Source organism: Monomorium pharaonis, chromosome 5, assembly GCF_013373865.1.
Source record: "Monomorium pharaonis isolate MP-MQ-018 chromosome 5, ASM1337386v2, whole genome shotgun sequence".
Taxonomy (NCBI): Eukaryota; Metazoa; Arthropoda; class Insecta; order Hymenoptera; family Formicidae; genus Monomorium; species Monomorium pharaonis.
This window is the reverse complement of record NC_050471.1, coordinates 4,020,899-4,036,404: the sequence shown is the minus strand read 5'-3', so window position 1 is coordinate 4,036,404 and position 15,506 is coordinate 4,020,899. Positions and strand designations below refer to the sequence as shown.

Sequence of the window (15,506 nt, the reverse complement as noted above, 5' to 3'; positions counted from 1 at the left end):
GTTCCGGTTACACGTTACTGTCATTGTGCCGGGCCGCGCCGCTTTCATGTCATAATCCGATTCGCCATGTGTTCCTGGACCCGAGAAGGGCGCGGACAGGACAAATGCACGCGGGGGTGCCGCCGGCCGCACCAATTCAACTAGCCTGCCCGTTACAATTAGCAAGCGCGATCGTTTGCACAATGGAACACGTACCGCGAGAGCGTTGCTCGTCCCGGTGCTGCGAAATTTAAGCAGCTCGTCCGAATAGCTTAAGCGCCGTCCTAATCTGTCACATCAGCGACTCAATGCGGGGGATATTCGTTGCACTCGACTGCGCGGCGCTATCTTTCTCTCGATAATGAAGAAAGGATAAAATAGTGAAAATCCTGAATCTTAATCTTGAGTAATTATTAACCAGTGATTCGTAAATTAATCTATTCGGATTTTTCAAAATTTTTTATGAATCTTTTCTTTTGGAAGTTCATCACAGCTTTTGAAGCTTGCATTTTCTGCAATTTGCCTTCGAGTGCCCGTCAGAAAGCATCCGTAAAAGGATGCTCTTTACGAGCTCTACACAGAAAAAAAGAATATTGTTATTTTGACAATATCTTTAGTTTCAAAATGAAATATGATTATATTGCGTTAAATAAAAAAAATTTACTTGAATGAAGATTTATTTTAAGATTTTATATAATTTAATCAAGAAAATGATATTCTTGTTATTTAAGAATAATTTTCTTGAATAGAAAGGAAAAAATGTTGGATAGAAGATACTGTATATTCAAATCGAAGATTATAATTTTCTTAGAATAAAATGATCAAAATAATTATATTATATTCTTGAAATAACAATTATAGTATTGAAATAAGACTATAATAATGTTGAAATTCAAGATTTTCCAATTCTTCTAAGAAGATTATATATATTATTGCATACGTATGAAATAATGAAGAATTAATTTGCTTTTTTTTCTGTGCACTCCGCTTTTATACTTGCGACGTTTTCGAGATTCGCGCGCGCATTGCTACGCTGCAACATCGGCTCGTCTGACACGAGTCACTCAAGTTCCGCCGCTTGGCGCGAACGAGAGCTAACGTCGTCACGTAGGGTCGTTACTTACAAGACGAAGCGACGCCCGCGTGGATATTACGGCGCATTTCCGGTAACGGGCACGGTATCCAGGACGGCGCGATATATTTTCCCCGTTGATGTCGCGCGCCGTAGTTTCCCCGAGGCAAGTCGAACGAAATGGCCGGCGCGTCGACTATCCCTCTTTCCCGATATCGGACGGTGGATGTACAACAACACCATAAAATACCGACGGCGCGTAAATACCTCCTTGTCGCGCGACGAGGGAGGAGGTACGGGGGTGCACCTATACCGAGAGACGGGCCACTTGATGACGTCGGGCATAAATTATTGCCGAGCGTAGATTCGCCCTCCGGTCCGACGATTTGTCTGCCCGCAAGACGCGGGGACCGAAGACACCGCCCGAGATGAGTCCTTTTTTGCCGTGGCCTGGCTCTTAGATCGAAAGAGGGAAAGAGAGAGATCGCTTTCGTGGATACGCCGCGGAGAGAAAAAATTGCAGGGGCGGACATCTTGGAGGGAGGAGGGAAAAGGCAATCGTAGCCAAATGTGAAAAAAAGTTCCCTCTTGTGCCGCCAAATGTGAAAGAAGTCTCCTTTTCACACCGAACGTAACCGAAGGGCAACGTTTTATCTCTTCGGACACGCGATAATGAGAGGAGTGCAATTAAATGTCCTTCCGCCAGGAATGCAATTTCACATATAGTCATGAAAAATTAGTATTAGTGTAGGAGTGCGCGTGTACATAGTGAAAAATGCGAACGAAATAGCGTAGCTTCCATTGTGTAACTGAATTTTTTACTGGCTTCCAAATGGCCGACGATGAATCTACTCCGACTCCGTTTGATGACGGACGGGCAGCCTTGACACCGGGGAAACGTCAGGGTCAGTAACGTCGATCGCGATAGAGCGAGCAAGGCGAAACTCACTTAAAACTCATTGCCATCAATGCTTGCGCAAACACTTTTACGCCTCAGCTGCTCCGCGAGCGGCTGCGTTCTTGAACGCGAGGTAACTAATGCGCGAATAATCGCTGGGATAACGAGATTCGTGGAATTTCTTTTCCGACTGAATTGTACCGACGCCGCGCTGCGATTGGTGAGATCGTCTCATTTAGCGAGTTGAGTCGACGATGATGTCATTGAAAATTACGCCAGTCGCACGACAACCCGATAACATCACGAAACGCTTGCGTAGGAGCGGCAGAATACAAGCGAGTTGAAAAATCTGAGATTAAATCCGAGATTACTAAATTTTTTTACGACTACAATTAGGATAAGTTGATGTGTGTAACGAAATTAAAATCGAGAAAATGCTGAGAAACAGGTCGTAACAAAATCCTAAATAATAGTTCTTATGTAATTTTATATATACTTTCTAATCCTTTGCGTACTTTTTGGCCTTGAAAGCTTTTAAATTAAAATCAGAATAGTATAATAATATTCATAAGTTAAAAATAGTGAAATGAATAAATTCTTTACTTAGTTTTCGAGGAAGGATGGATCTGATAAATATTAGCATTAATTTTAATCAAATCTTGCAATAATTATTTCTCAATTTTTTTTCAATTTTAATTATACATTTATTAACTCGACAATTGCAGCTGAATTAGCGCAATCGGATTGAGTTGGAATTCATTACGCATTCATCAACAGGAAATCAATAAATATAGCGGGTGCTAAATAGAGAGTTAAAGAATGATACTTTTAATAGAAATTTTACGCATTTTTGACAACGGTCTTTTATTAAATGTTATTAAAATGTTCGAAAGGCAATGCAGCCGCTCGTATATTACACCAAGTGGCCGTAATACGAGCTCCCTTTTCATCGCAATGAAATTTTCGAGCATGGGGCGTTGCAAATGTTACACGCAACATTCCGTTCAACGAGGTGGAATACGATCGGCGAATTTCACCGTTAACCCTTTTCCTCCCCCTTCCGTTGCTTGCCTAGCCGATGATTTTTGCCCTTTCATCCCCGCGTATCGCTCAAAATTTTTCTGACGTTTATGCGCACAAATGGCATCGTACACATGAATCCGACGTAATGTAATCGGTCGAACTTCCACGTCCCGTGTTCGAGATTGACGTTTCGACGGGAATGGCATTTTCCGTTTCGAAATTCTGTTTTATTCGATTCCGTCACGCCCCGCGAATACGAAGGCACTGTAAACGCTTTTGCGAAATCTTTCACGAGTAAACACAATAATACAACGAGGTAACAAGGTAAGAAATTCATCGGTGAAGCTGACGTATATTTAGTTTCTCAATTCTCTTCTGTATATACAGGGAATAGTATTGTATTATACAATAATATTATATTATATATTAATCAGAAGCTTGTAAAATTTTAAGGGAGTCTCTTTACGGTTTCAAAAAATTGATTACTCTTTCACATTTATTTAATAATTTGAAACTTGAGAGAGGAAGCGAACGGATTAAAAGTAAAAGGCTTGTAAAAAATTTTTAATAACATAAATTATTTTCAAATTTTTTAACACATTTAAAAAAATAAAATTTTTCAAAATTATTGCACGATAACTAATCTATTTTTAACTCGATAAAACTCAAATTTTTTAGCAAATATTCACAATACGTGATTCTCTCTTGTTCGGTTTACAATTAAATAAAAATTCCACTTTTTATTTTTCGATAAAAAAAAGTCTTAAAAAGTGAAACAAATATTTTTTCAAAACTTTGCCATTTTTCCAAGATCAATTTTTTATTTTAGATAATCTATGTTTTTAAGTCATGGCAACAGTAAGCTGATATTTTTTTACGTAATCATACAAATTTGTAAATAATTGCTAAAAATATCTTTTGTAATTTAAAACAATTATAAAGGACATTTAAATTCAAAGAAGAAACTGTACAAAAAACTATATCAAGTTTCAAGTGTATACTTTTTCTTAAGAAAATTCCTAAACAAAGATATATAAATGCTACTGAAAGCGAGAATACTTCCTTAAGTGTACAAAGAGTTTAGTCAAATCAGAGACGAGTTCGTGTGCGTTAAACCATTTATGAAAATTTTTTCAATGGGATCAACATCGGTAAAACGTTTTGAATAATGTTTGAAGGAAAAACTGCAAGAAGTGCGAAACACGCGCGATTTAAATCGAAGGTTTTTATCACGGGCCGTTCGAGATGAATCTCAAAGGAACACTTCTTTACCGTCGTTGGCACAGTGGTTATCGATTTAGGAGGGACAGAGGAGCCCTGATGGGAAATGTTCAGGGACCTATGTTCCATAGGTGGATATTACGGGCTGGAGCGTGACACACAATCGCGCACTCCGGCTCCTTTGAGTGATGGTATTGCTGCGTCGTTACAAGGTAGACAATCTGATAAGTACATGGATATGCCATCTCGGAAATGGATGGTAAATCTGTGAGTAAGCAGAACACGACCGCCGAGAGCGGGTTAGGGGCAAAAGGGCCTTTCCGAGGAGGCGACGTTTATGCGGTTTCATAGCGCATACGTCATCGTTGCATCGCGAATATTTCGTCGGTGCGGCACGACACGAGAAATTAATTTCGGTAGCATGCATTAAACAATCGTTCACGATCCGAGAACGTTTCTTAGTGAGGCGTGTTACCCCTCCTGAATCATTCATAAAATCAATAAACAATCGGAGATAAATATATATATATATAATTAGGATCGAAAGAATATTATTATAAAGCAAAAGTTACACAATTAATTATCAGCTCTGAAATATTTCAGGATATTGCAACGTACAATTTTTATTTCTCATTTTTTTAAACCATTGTTTGTTAATATTTTTCGTTCTTTATATTTTTCACCACATATTTAGATATAAATATTTTTTTACCACAATTACGAATACCAAAAGATTTTACTTCCCTGCAAACGAAGCGTCCCACATAACGAACGAGCTCCCGACTTTTCCGTACTTTTTATATTTTTATTTCCGCAGAACCACGGAAAATGTCGTAAGGAGAGAAAAGCGGGATTTCTCAGAGAGTTGCAGTTTCAAATATATATACGTTCTAGTATCGAACAAGCAAAAATACTTGGAGCATCCTCCAGAAGTTAATATACATTCCTCGGTCTTTCGGCTTTGCGTTTTGCTCTCCCCCTCCACCTCCTCCTCCTCCTCCTCCGTCGCTTTCGTCGCTTCTCGTATTATCTCAACGATGCCACGTGGAGAATGTAAATTATCGTACGTGACGGAAGAGCGGCGGGGATCTTTCGCGTCAGGATTTCCACGTAGTATTACCACCTCGTAAGTCACAGGTTAACGCCCCTGGGAAATTACTGGGGCGCGTCGATACCAATTTGCGCCTGTTGGCCAATGAGTAACGCGCCCCGGTGTCGTATGTATCTCGCAACCCTCGCAACCCGTCGCACGCGAGTTCGCGTAGACGCGCCTGACGTTCCCACGCCGCGGAGACGTCGCGACCTGTGACGTTTGTCAACCGAACACGTTTTTTCTCCCCTCAAACCGCGCACCTGTCCGCGACGAACGATCGAGACATACCGTTCTGGAACCGGTCCCCGCACACGATCTCAAGCGCAATATCGAGGCCCGATCGTATACGCGAGCCTCGTATCGGCGCAATTGTACTCCAGGCACGTCTCATTCAAAGTTACAGCCACCTGTAGGCCCGAGAGGTAAAACGGAATTTGCGTCATGCCGATTACAACACGTAACCGTAAATTGGCCTCGCGACAATCGATCGGTCGTCTGTGCTTCTTCTTACAATTTTCTCTTTCACGAATAAAACATTTGCAGTGTTGTTGCCATACGGAGCTTTGTTTTTCCGATAACAACGAGGTATGGGAGGTCGTTGTTACGTGCACGGAAAATTAGAAATATCGGATGGAAAATTTTTGTAGATAGGGGGAAGGGGAAGAGTAGGAAAAATAATGTTCTTCCCATAATACACGGGGAGGGAAGGCAAAACACGTGCTGCGATCGCGTGGCCGCTGCGCCATCCGCCGACGCGCACATTCGAATGGAAATTCCAATATTCGTTACGGAGCTCACGGGGATATGCATTATACGACTGCGTATACTGGCATAATATTGATATAAAGCACAATTTCCAGCTATAAGCTTTATGCGGGAAATGTATTTTCTCTCCCGCTCTTGTTATCCCGACGTTTTTCCAACACGTCCGCGCGTGCCGCGCTCGGTCGCGGAATAAAAATCGTTTCGGTTGTAAACGAGATTTTAGCTCGGCGCGTCTTGACGAAACAGCCTCATTTGGCGGAACAACGGTTAAAAATTCATAAAAGGGAATTTCAAACTTGCCTGTGCGCGCGCGCGCGCGCAATCAAACCCGTACGATATTCAAATCCGATCGCGCGCGATTAATCGAATGAATTAAGGGAAATGGACACGTTTGGCTTTGACATACCGCGCGTCGGTGTGTGCATTACGCCGCTGTTGTAACTACCGTATCGAAACTTCAACGAGTATCGCGGAGCTGCAGCAAGTGGATATCGGTGACGGCCCGCCGTCGCCGCCGTTATCGAAGTTTCTAGTCAACAAGGAAACATAACGCGCGATATTAAATTATGCGACGTGATATTATATGCAACGACGGCAGCCGTTCTAATACCGGCGAATGTTCTCCTCCCGACTGTTTTCGCTCCATCGATTGAGTCGATCAAGTAATTTCGCGGCACACGGGACGCGATATTAATGTTTTATAAGGTGGACTTTGCGCAGCGAACTTTGTCTCGAACGTCGCGCGAGAGCCGTCGCGACTTTCGAGGACCGCGCGTGGCGGATCGCGTTGAAGGATCGCGGAAATTATTTAGCGCGCATCCAGGATAAATCGCGGTAGACGAAGTTAACGGTCGGAAGAGGGGTAAAACTTTAATTGCGCGGAATTACGTAACGCGAGTAATTTCCCGGAGCGTCTGGAGCCCCGGGCTAATGTATCATATCGCGAGTAATTACCCCGGGCGTCCAAACGCCTCTGAGTAATGTGTCAACTTTCACGCGATAAAACAGCCGCGGCGGCGAATGCAAAATATGGACAGTCACCGGCTCTTCCGAGAGAAAGAGAAATGCGTCTTCACGAAGCCGCGCGGCTGCAACGGGTCATAACCACCGGGAGATGTATGCTCGCGTACGGATGTGACGTGTGTCGCCAAACGGAGGTGCGAGGGGGAGACGACGGGAAGTGAAGGGGGAGAGGGGGACAGATAGAAAGGGGAGGATCTCATACGCTGCTACACGTGAATCGCGTCACTTTTGCGCCGCGCCGGAAGCTGGAACGGGCCCAATGGGAGTTTAACGAGGCTCGTCGACGTAGAAAACCGAGCCAAGAAATGGAGCATCTCTCGAGTGTCAGCCACCCCTGAGAAGTTGCCCGCTCCTACTTTTGCTTCTTCTTTTATCGTGACCGAGAGGGAGCCAGGGAGAGGAAGAGAGAGAGAGAGAGAGAGGTATGCCACCGTCGTTGTATTATGTATTCACCGTCGCAGGAATTATACGCGACGCGCCAATTATTCGACGTATGCCGGCGTCTTTTACTCGCTTCAAACAGACGGCCGCGTTCCCACGATTTTGATGAGCTCCGAATAAGTGCGCGGAGCGAGGGAGACACGTACATGTTACATTAGGCCTGTCGTTTTTAGCCAAACCACTGGCATGGCTCGTCGTTTTCTCGCCTTCTCTCCAACATGAAGAGAAAAAGAGGGGAGATGAATCCTGTAAGAAGTTCAGCTAAAAAGGGACAGGTCTGTTAACAAAAACGTTCGATGATTTTAGGACATTCTGCAAATACAAGCAGACAGCAGCTTAATCTTTCATTCGGAACCTTCGCGAGGAATAAAGCGCGAGAAATTAAGAAACGATCGTCGCGACCTCGCGCAAACGGTTTCGATTCGACGAGCGATCTCTCTCTCTCTCTCTCTCTCTCTCTGTCTCTCGCTGGTGTAATATAACAATTGCCTTTTTTCTGCCGACGTGATTCGTCACCGCGAATGACGACGGTGTATTTTCAATGATGTTAGATGTCGAGACGCGATACTACGCCCACTTGGTCTCGCGATAGCGAATTGTTCAATCTGTATCTCGGGCCGAAAGAACCGTGTCCCGTTGCGTTCGCGAAATTCACCTTGTCCCGATAAAACCTCGCCCACGCTCTTCCGACGAAGTTAACCGTTCCTCGCGTTTCCCGTTGACGAAACATTCGTGGGAGGATCATCGGCAGCCGCCCTAATAATACCGAGGACCGCTCATTTGAGTATTACTTCGCTATTTTTACAACTGAGTCTCTGAATTATTTGTGCAGCTTAATTCCGTAAGTGTAGATAAGAGCGATGTTATATCGCCTGTGTGGGATTCATTCTGTAAGCATCACCGAAAACCTGATATTTTTGTTTGAACGACGAGAGGATCCTTGTTACAATACGACGGGATGGGAAACAAAGCGTCTCTCGGCCTCTTGACAACGTTAAGGGTCGGTCTCTCTCGACTTTCCCTTGTTTCCAAACGCGAAATTTGCAGGCACACCGCGTTCCGACGAGAGAGATAGAAGAGGAAGGGTCGAAAAAGCTCGTGGACCACGGAAGACGCTACTTTCGCGATAAATCTCCGGGGGACGCAATTAAGCCGACCTTAACCGTTGCGGTCCGTGAGTCACCCCAAACGCATTTGCGATTTTGCGACGCGTAAAAGTCAGCATTCGAAGGAAATTTAATATCGCTGCGCGGCCCTTGCAAAATAGAGATATTTCATAAAAGTCGGGAGGCCGCGGATGCAGCGCGACGATGTCATCTCGAGGTGTCAGATATCTTTAGCAAGTTGCTGTTGTTCAAGACGACAAGTAATGTATATTTAATGCTGTAATCTAAGAACTTATTTTTTTTTTATAGATATTTCCCTTGGAATCCGTATTTTTAAAAGATGAAGATTACATAATGCACGATATTTGCGAAAAGCTTTTTTATGTAACACGTAATCTTTTCTCGCAAAATAGATTTAAGTATTTCAACGTATTTCTCGAGATAAAGTGGTTTCGATTTTAAACGAGACAGCTTTGATATTTCATGCACAGCCGCAAATCGCCTTGTGTAATATGTTAATACTTCTATATTTACGATTGAATTTCTATTAAATTGATTGCAGGCGTCGTGACGGCTATAATATCTATTTGCGATTCTTACGAAAACCTTGAATATTTATTCGTACTTCCAATACATCGCTTAAAGTATGCAAATTATCAAGGAAATGTCTCGCACGGCTTGAGATAAAGGTCTCGCTCGATCCTCGCTGTCATTATTCTATTATTAATGCCGGCGTATATTTGAAATTATTGCGTTTCAGTATGTAGGTCGTCGTGGAGTAGACAAAGTCAATGGCTTAAGTAAATCAGCGTGGTACCGTGGGATAGACGAGTATGGGTACAGAGTACCTACTTTAACATGGTACACGGTAGAATCTCGATTATTCGAACAGCCATTAGCCGAGTGTTCGATTATCGGAACATCCATTAGCTTTGCGCTCGATTATCTGGTCGACGTACATTCATATAAGTATCACATATGTGCGGGAACAGAAACATTCCGCATTAAATGTCCTGCTTTTTTCTCCCCGTTAAAATTTTAAATATTTTCTAATAGACGAGACGAGATAAAATCTTTACCGGCATACGTATTACAGACTGAAAAATGTTGATTTTTATTTATGGGAGAATGTTGGAAAATTCAGAGGTCTGCGACAGTTAATGGACCAGGGGTAATTTAGAAAAATACTCTGTTTCAATGTTATATGTCTACGTGAAACTGTTTCAACTGTTCAAATGGAAACACACATGTTACTTGCTTTCACAGAAAAGCTCTCCAAAAATATTGCGGCATTTTAATATTTCATCATAACATCTCTATTTGCGTTATTAAATGCAACGTAAATTTTTTACTTGGAGTCTCTCACACATTTCTGCAATTTACGTGCCTCATTTCGTGTGTTGTGACACTTATATCAAACAAAGAGAGATGAGATCATCTCTTTGTCGTGATACATTAATTGCAATTATATAATTTACACGTCTTTTTTAACACCTACGAGTCACTCATTTAGATAAACGAGCTGTTTTCTCGTTATCACTCGGATTAAATAGCTCGTAATGTCAAGAGAACGTTTCGAGTCATTTGAGCCGCGGGACTACGTAACATAAATTTTACGACATCGTTTACACTGTCTTTTGCAGTCTCATGTCTGATTGGAGATCGTACGTAAATGTACACGTGTATCGTTGAATTAGTTGAACGAAATGCGCTTTAACCCGTGGCATTAATTTATCAATGAAAATTGACGCAAATTGCCGACGAGGAAGCGTTGAGAGCATCAAGTTTGTTGATAACTCGGACGACAACGTTCGGCGACAACGGCGTCTACAAGCCGACCTTCATTTATTATAGCTATTAATTAATATTTGTCAATATATTAGTTATTTCTATTAATATTAATAGCAAAGGTACTAAAATTTAAAAAATGTTCCCGAAAATAACGCCGGCCTCGAAAATCTTTTTTTTTCCAAAATATTTGAAGTTTTAAAACGAGAGATTTGTTTTTATTCTACCACGGCCGTATTGTTTGTCACGATAATCGCCGTTTCCATTCGCGAATTCGAATTTCCTCCCGTTCCGCGTCCGAGCGCCGGCGGGGGTGCGGATATTAATCGGGGGATTTTATTGTTCGCGTGTTGTTTTTAAAAATAATTCCACCACCCCATCCGCGCGCCGTCAATAGAGGGTTCACATGGTGGCACCGAGAATAGCAGGGCGAACGCCACGAAGGGAGGGATGAAATTTACGTTAAGGGGTTCGAGACTAATGCGTGACGTGCCGGAAAACAATGGGGTCGGCCGAAAGGTATTGTGCGTAACGCGCAACATAATCGCGCGCGTGCACAAAACACGGGAGCGAGGGAGCCCGCTGGCTGCGCGATGCGCTTTAAAAGCTAGCTAGTTGCCGAGCTTAAACGGAATAAATACACCAAGTTCATTCTTCTTGAGTTTAGTGTAATTAAATGCTTGCGTGGACGTAATTAACGGGTTACATTCGATGCGTGTAAAATAATTACCAAGAAAAAATACTAATGAGTCTATTTACAGGCTGAATATAGGGATTTTCTACCTTTTTACCGTACATAATTAACGCTGTATGGCAGTTTCCTTGCGTATGCAACTTGAAAAAAAAAAACTGTGTACAATATGCATAGGACATGACATAAACGAATCATGGTATAAAATTGTACGTAGAAGTACGTACGACAATTGTTTCTGGATTATACGCGATTCAACGTCATAAGAATCTCTACTGGAATATTCTAAGAAACATTTTAAGATCGAGCGGAATGTCTTGTACGAGCGCATCCGACAACTTCGTTCCTCTGAATAATCTCGCTGCGCGATTATCCCGTTCGGGTGGTTTAAAGGATGAGTTTTCACAGATAAAGCGAATATGGAGCGCGGGAACGTTCCATTTCCGGCACCGTTATCGCGGACGGAAAGCGTCATCGACGTGCATCATCGTACATCAAATGACATTCTTTCGGAGGGGAGGGGGAGAAAGATTCGCGAGACGAGGTTTCTGCTCGCGTGGGCGTCGGAGGGTTAAAGCTCTCTTTGTGAACTCCGTGCACGGCACGTCCCGGTCGGCGACCTATAAGGAGCATCAACAATTGAGGACGTGGATGCGCAAGAACAGAGTAAGTGCACTTACTTACCCTTCTTCTTGCGCGTCCGAGCGCGTCGCATTTAGCCCTGTATCCGTGTCCGGACCTGACCTACTTGCGAGGGTCGCTCTCGTGGCTAAAAGGGCCGGACCGAATCGTTGAACTACGGAACAGTTCATTATGGCGGACGAGAGAATAGCATGCTTTCTATGTGGTTAGCATGCGTTTATGTGGTTACTGCCGTCATGCGCGTCCGAGTGTCATCACCTATCGCCGACGGATCTGCCGCTCGCCCACGTTGCCTTCCGTTCTGGGCTTTGATAGGCGGTAATCTGTATATCGCAAGAGTGGCGAACGTAAACAAGAATATTAATTAAAATGAGCTAGAGAAAGAGAGAGGGGCTCGGCTGCCCTTTTGCTTTCCGTGTAATAACGCGGCTCGGCGTAAATTATCGATGCGTCGATGTCCGCGGTGTCGTTACAGTTGCGTCACGGAAGATCGAATACCCAATTAACGGAGGTATAATTACGCGTTGTGCGTTAATAAAATAGTTCATCACCGGTCGCGATGGACGTGGAGTCGTACACCACGAGTCCCCTACCGCGTCTACCGGGTTGAGAAGGATCGGCTGACGGCGACGAGCATTCATATTTTACTGTCGTTTTTATTATCGAAGCTAAAATGTACATCCGGCTTTCATGAATATTGGATTACCGAGTGTGTAGTGGATACTGGCGAACAAGAATCGCAAGACGTAAATGTCCTGAGAGTATGGTAATTTCGCGTATCGATTTATCCTTTTTACGCCCCCGTCTTACTCTTTCTGCCCCCCTTCTTCCCTCGCAAGTGGATCACGAAAGTGCCTGTACGCTTTTATGTTGCGACTAGAACGATTCCATTACATCTTCGACCGAAGTTTACATCCGGGAACGCGTCCAATGCATGCCGGCCTTCTGCCCAAAAGGAAACGTTTCGGCAGTAGGTCCTTGTAATTTTGTTCACCTATCCTGATATAATTTATATATATATAAACTATATATAATTTTATTCGGAATAAAAAAAAGGAGAGTAAATTCCCCAAAGATGCTACCTTCTTCGGATGTATTATAACCAAGATATCTTTATCCTTTTTCTAGGGACAATGACAAAATATCTGCCTTCGTAGGAGAATAGAGAAATGGATCGATCGGTCTGCGAGATAAAAATAAACGCAACCCTCGATCCCGTAAAGCTCGACCATCTCTGGATTAGGAGAGCTCCGCCGCAAAAACAAGTCGCTTTTCTCGAGTCAGTCGGCGAACTCGCTTCGGAAGTTTTAGCCGGGAAAACACACAGGGTGTCCCTAAACAAACAGGTAAAGGCTGAAAGCCTATTATGATTGACCATTACCGTAAGTATCCTTTCTGTAATTATGTTATGTATCATAATTGATAAAACTCGTTTTGCGAATTTAATATTAATGTTGCCTTTATTATATGTTATTAGATGTAGACGTATTTTTTTTTGTCGTAAAAATAGAATCCATCAGAAGGATGGAAATGAGAACGTAAGAACGTTATCGAAAGGTCGAAACTATATATTAGATTACTCGTGAGTTAAATATCAAGATAAAATTATATTAAAAAATCTCTATACTTAAAAAGAAAGGAATTTATACACAGGTAGAAAAAAGACCTATACTTTAAAAATAAAGCGCAGAGAATTTTAATTGACATTTATTCTCACAAGACTTCTTGAACTATATATTCGCGGAAAGGTCATCAATGCGCCGAGCAGTTCTTATAGCAATTATGCGTGTCGGCTAAAACCGATGCAGCTTCACTCGCGCGTGATAACCGGGGCATTAGCATCCTATCCCATCGTCGTTACCGTCGTCGTGTCGTCGTCGTTGTCGTCGTCGTCGTCGTCGTCGCCGACGACGTCGACGGCGCGCACAAAGTTCGTTGCGTCACGCCGTTCATCTCGCAGATCAAAGGCTTCCGCCGAAGTAATCGGGACAAAGGGATTACCTTGGGTGGGAAATGCGTTTAGGATGCGTTTGTGAGCGTGGGCGGACGGCAGGATCGCGGTGTAATAATGTTCTTCATGACATTTTCCGGTGGCCGGAAGACGAGTACGTTTCGCGCACGCACCGACACGCACTCACGCACGCACTCGCGTCATTACACTTATTCATCCGTGTGATTCACGACAAAGCGAGGAGGGGTCGTCGAACCCCTCGCGCTCCTTTCCTCTCTTTTTCTCTCCCTCTTCCTTTCTTTCTTTCTCCCTTTCTGTATCTCTTATGAGCTCGCTCGCAACTGTTGTGGCAACGCAACAGGCCAGTTTTCAAACAAATAAAGCTGTCCGAGAGAAGAACGCGCGATTTTCTACCGTTCCGTCCAGACATTCGTCACGCCGCAATAAAGACGAAGTGCAGTCGGCACGAACCGAGACGAGCGGGACCGGCACGTTGATATGCATTTATTTAAAAAAAAAATCTGCACAATCTCACTCATAATTAGCTGGTTTTTTTCTACATCCGGTTGTATGCTAAACTGTAATTATTTTCGCGTGCAAAACTCTAAATGGCGGGAAAGAAATTATTACGTTTATTTGCAATTTTATTTAATTTTATCATACAATTTTATCATTCACGAATCCGTCGTGAAATATCGACTTCGTCATTATATATGTATTTTCCCCACTGGTGACAATTACACAAGATGTATAGGGCGAGGTGAGGAGATATTTGTGCGGCGGGGGGAATAAATTGTATTGCAGTCCCTCCCTCTCAACAAGATGCATTTTGCGCGAAAATCTCTTAATCCGCAACCGCGAGACAAACGAGCGCGACGGAAACCGCCGTCCGTCGTCTGAACGAGGCAATTTAGCTAAGAGAAGGAGTCCAGGAGGGGCTTTTTGAGAATCGAGAGGGGGGGGGGAAGAGAAGGGAGATAGGGCGTTATATCTGATGCGCGTTAACAACGCACTAACACGGCGAGTGCACAGCACGCAAGAACCCCCTTTCTCCCTCTTATTCGCGGGGAGCCGGGAGAGGTAACACCGGTTTGGTAAAATAGCTCGATATTTCAGCCGCGCGCGTGTTTTCGCCTCCTCCGTCGCGGGGATGCGGCATTTAACGCGATCGCCGTCCATTACGGTCGCGCGGAATTTCGATATTGAAATTTCGGGCGCCTCGCGACACAATATCATGCGGCCGTAATTTGCTGCAATAATTACAGGGAATATTAATGAGGGGAGTTAATACGGAGCGTATTCCGAAATGCCGTGGGCCCTTTGTTCGATTCGTCGCGATTCGATAGAGTATCGCGTACGGTTATACGGTATGTATGCTGCGAGCACATATGCGATTAAATGACGAGTCGCGACAATTTTTAACAGCTTGGACATTTGAAATTTTGAAGTATAATAAAATTCGAAGAATCTACGTATCTTTTTCTTGCTGTTGTAGAAATTTATCGTATTATAGTAGAGAAAGACCACAGGCGAAACATTTTTATCCGTTTCTATTCCGTCGCAAAACAATGCAAACGCCATGAATAATCGGCGTGATTAACGATGCAGTTTAATAATTAACGCATAGAGATAACGCATCTCTCCACGTGATCAATTAGCGACGCCGCTAATTTCTCGACGGTGACGGCCCTCGACGTCGATTGGAAATTAATGGTCACCCGGCCGTAATTAGTTACGCGATCGGCAACAATGTAAACAATGCGAGCGCGTTCGCCGTGAATATAATAATTCGCGCGCTGTCGGGTCCCCGCGC

General features: G+C 43.5%; 2 protein-coding genes and 1 long non-coding RNA gene across 7 annotated transcripts in view; 1 reads left to right on the top strand and 2 right to left on the bottom strand.

Annotated features, from left to right (window-relative positions):
* Window positions 1-15,506, top strand: part of LOC105837084 — a 150,657-nt gene that overhangs the window by 118,913 nt on the left and 16,238 nt on the right. For all 3 annotated transcript variants that reach the window (XM_012681569.3, XM_036286730.1, XM_028192696.2), the window contains one exon: window positions 12,871-13,088. In XM_012681569.3, coding sequence (XP_012537023.2) covers window positions 12,912-13,088 — 177 coding nt within the window. In that variant the 5' untranslated portion in view covers window positions 12,871-12,911. The remainder of the gene's footprint in view (window positions 1-12,870; window positions 13,089-15,506) is intronic.
* LOC105837082 (tetraspanin-5) overlaps window positions 1-15,506 on the bottom strand; it is a 112,586-nt gene that overhangs the window by 83,917 nt on the left and 13,163 nt on the right. The gene's annotated exons all lie outside the window — the stretch shown is intronic.
* On the bottom strand, window positions 2,629-12,876 carry LOC118645512. The gene is made up of 2 exons (XR_004963210.1): window positions 11,785-12,876; window positions 2,629-11,720 (listed from the first exon to the last, which is right to left on the bottom strand). It is a non-coding gene; the product is annotated as an uncharacterized LOC118645512 (long non-coding RNA).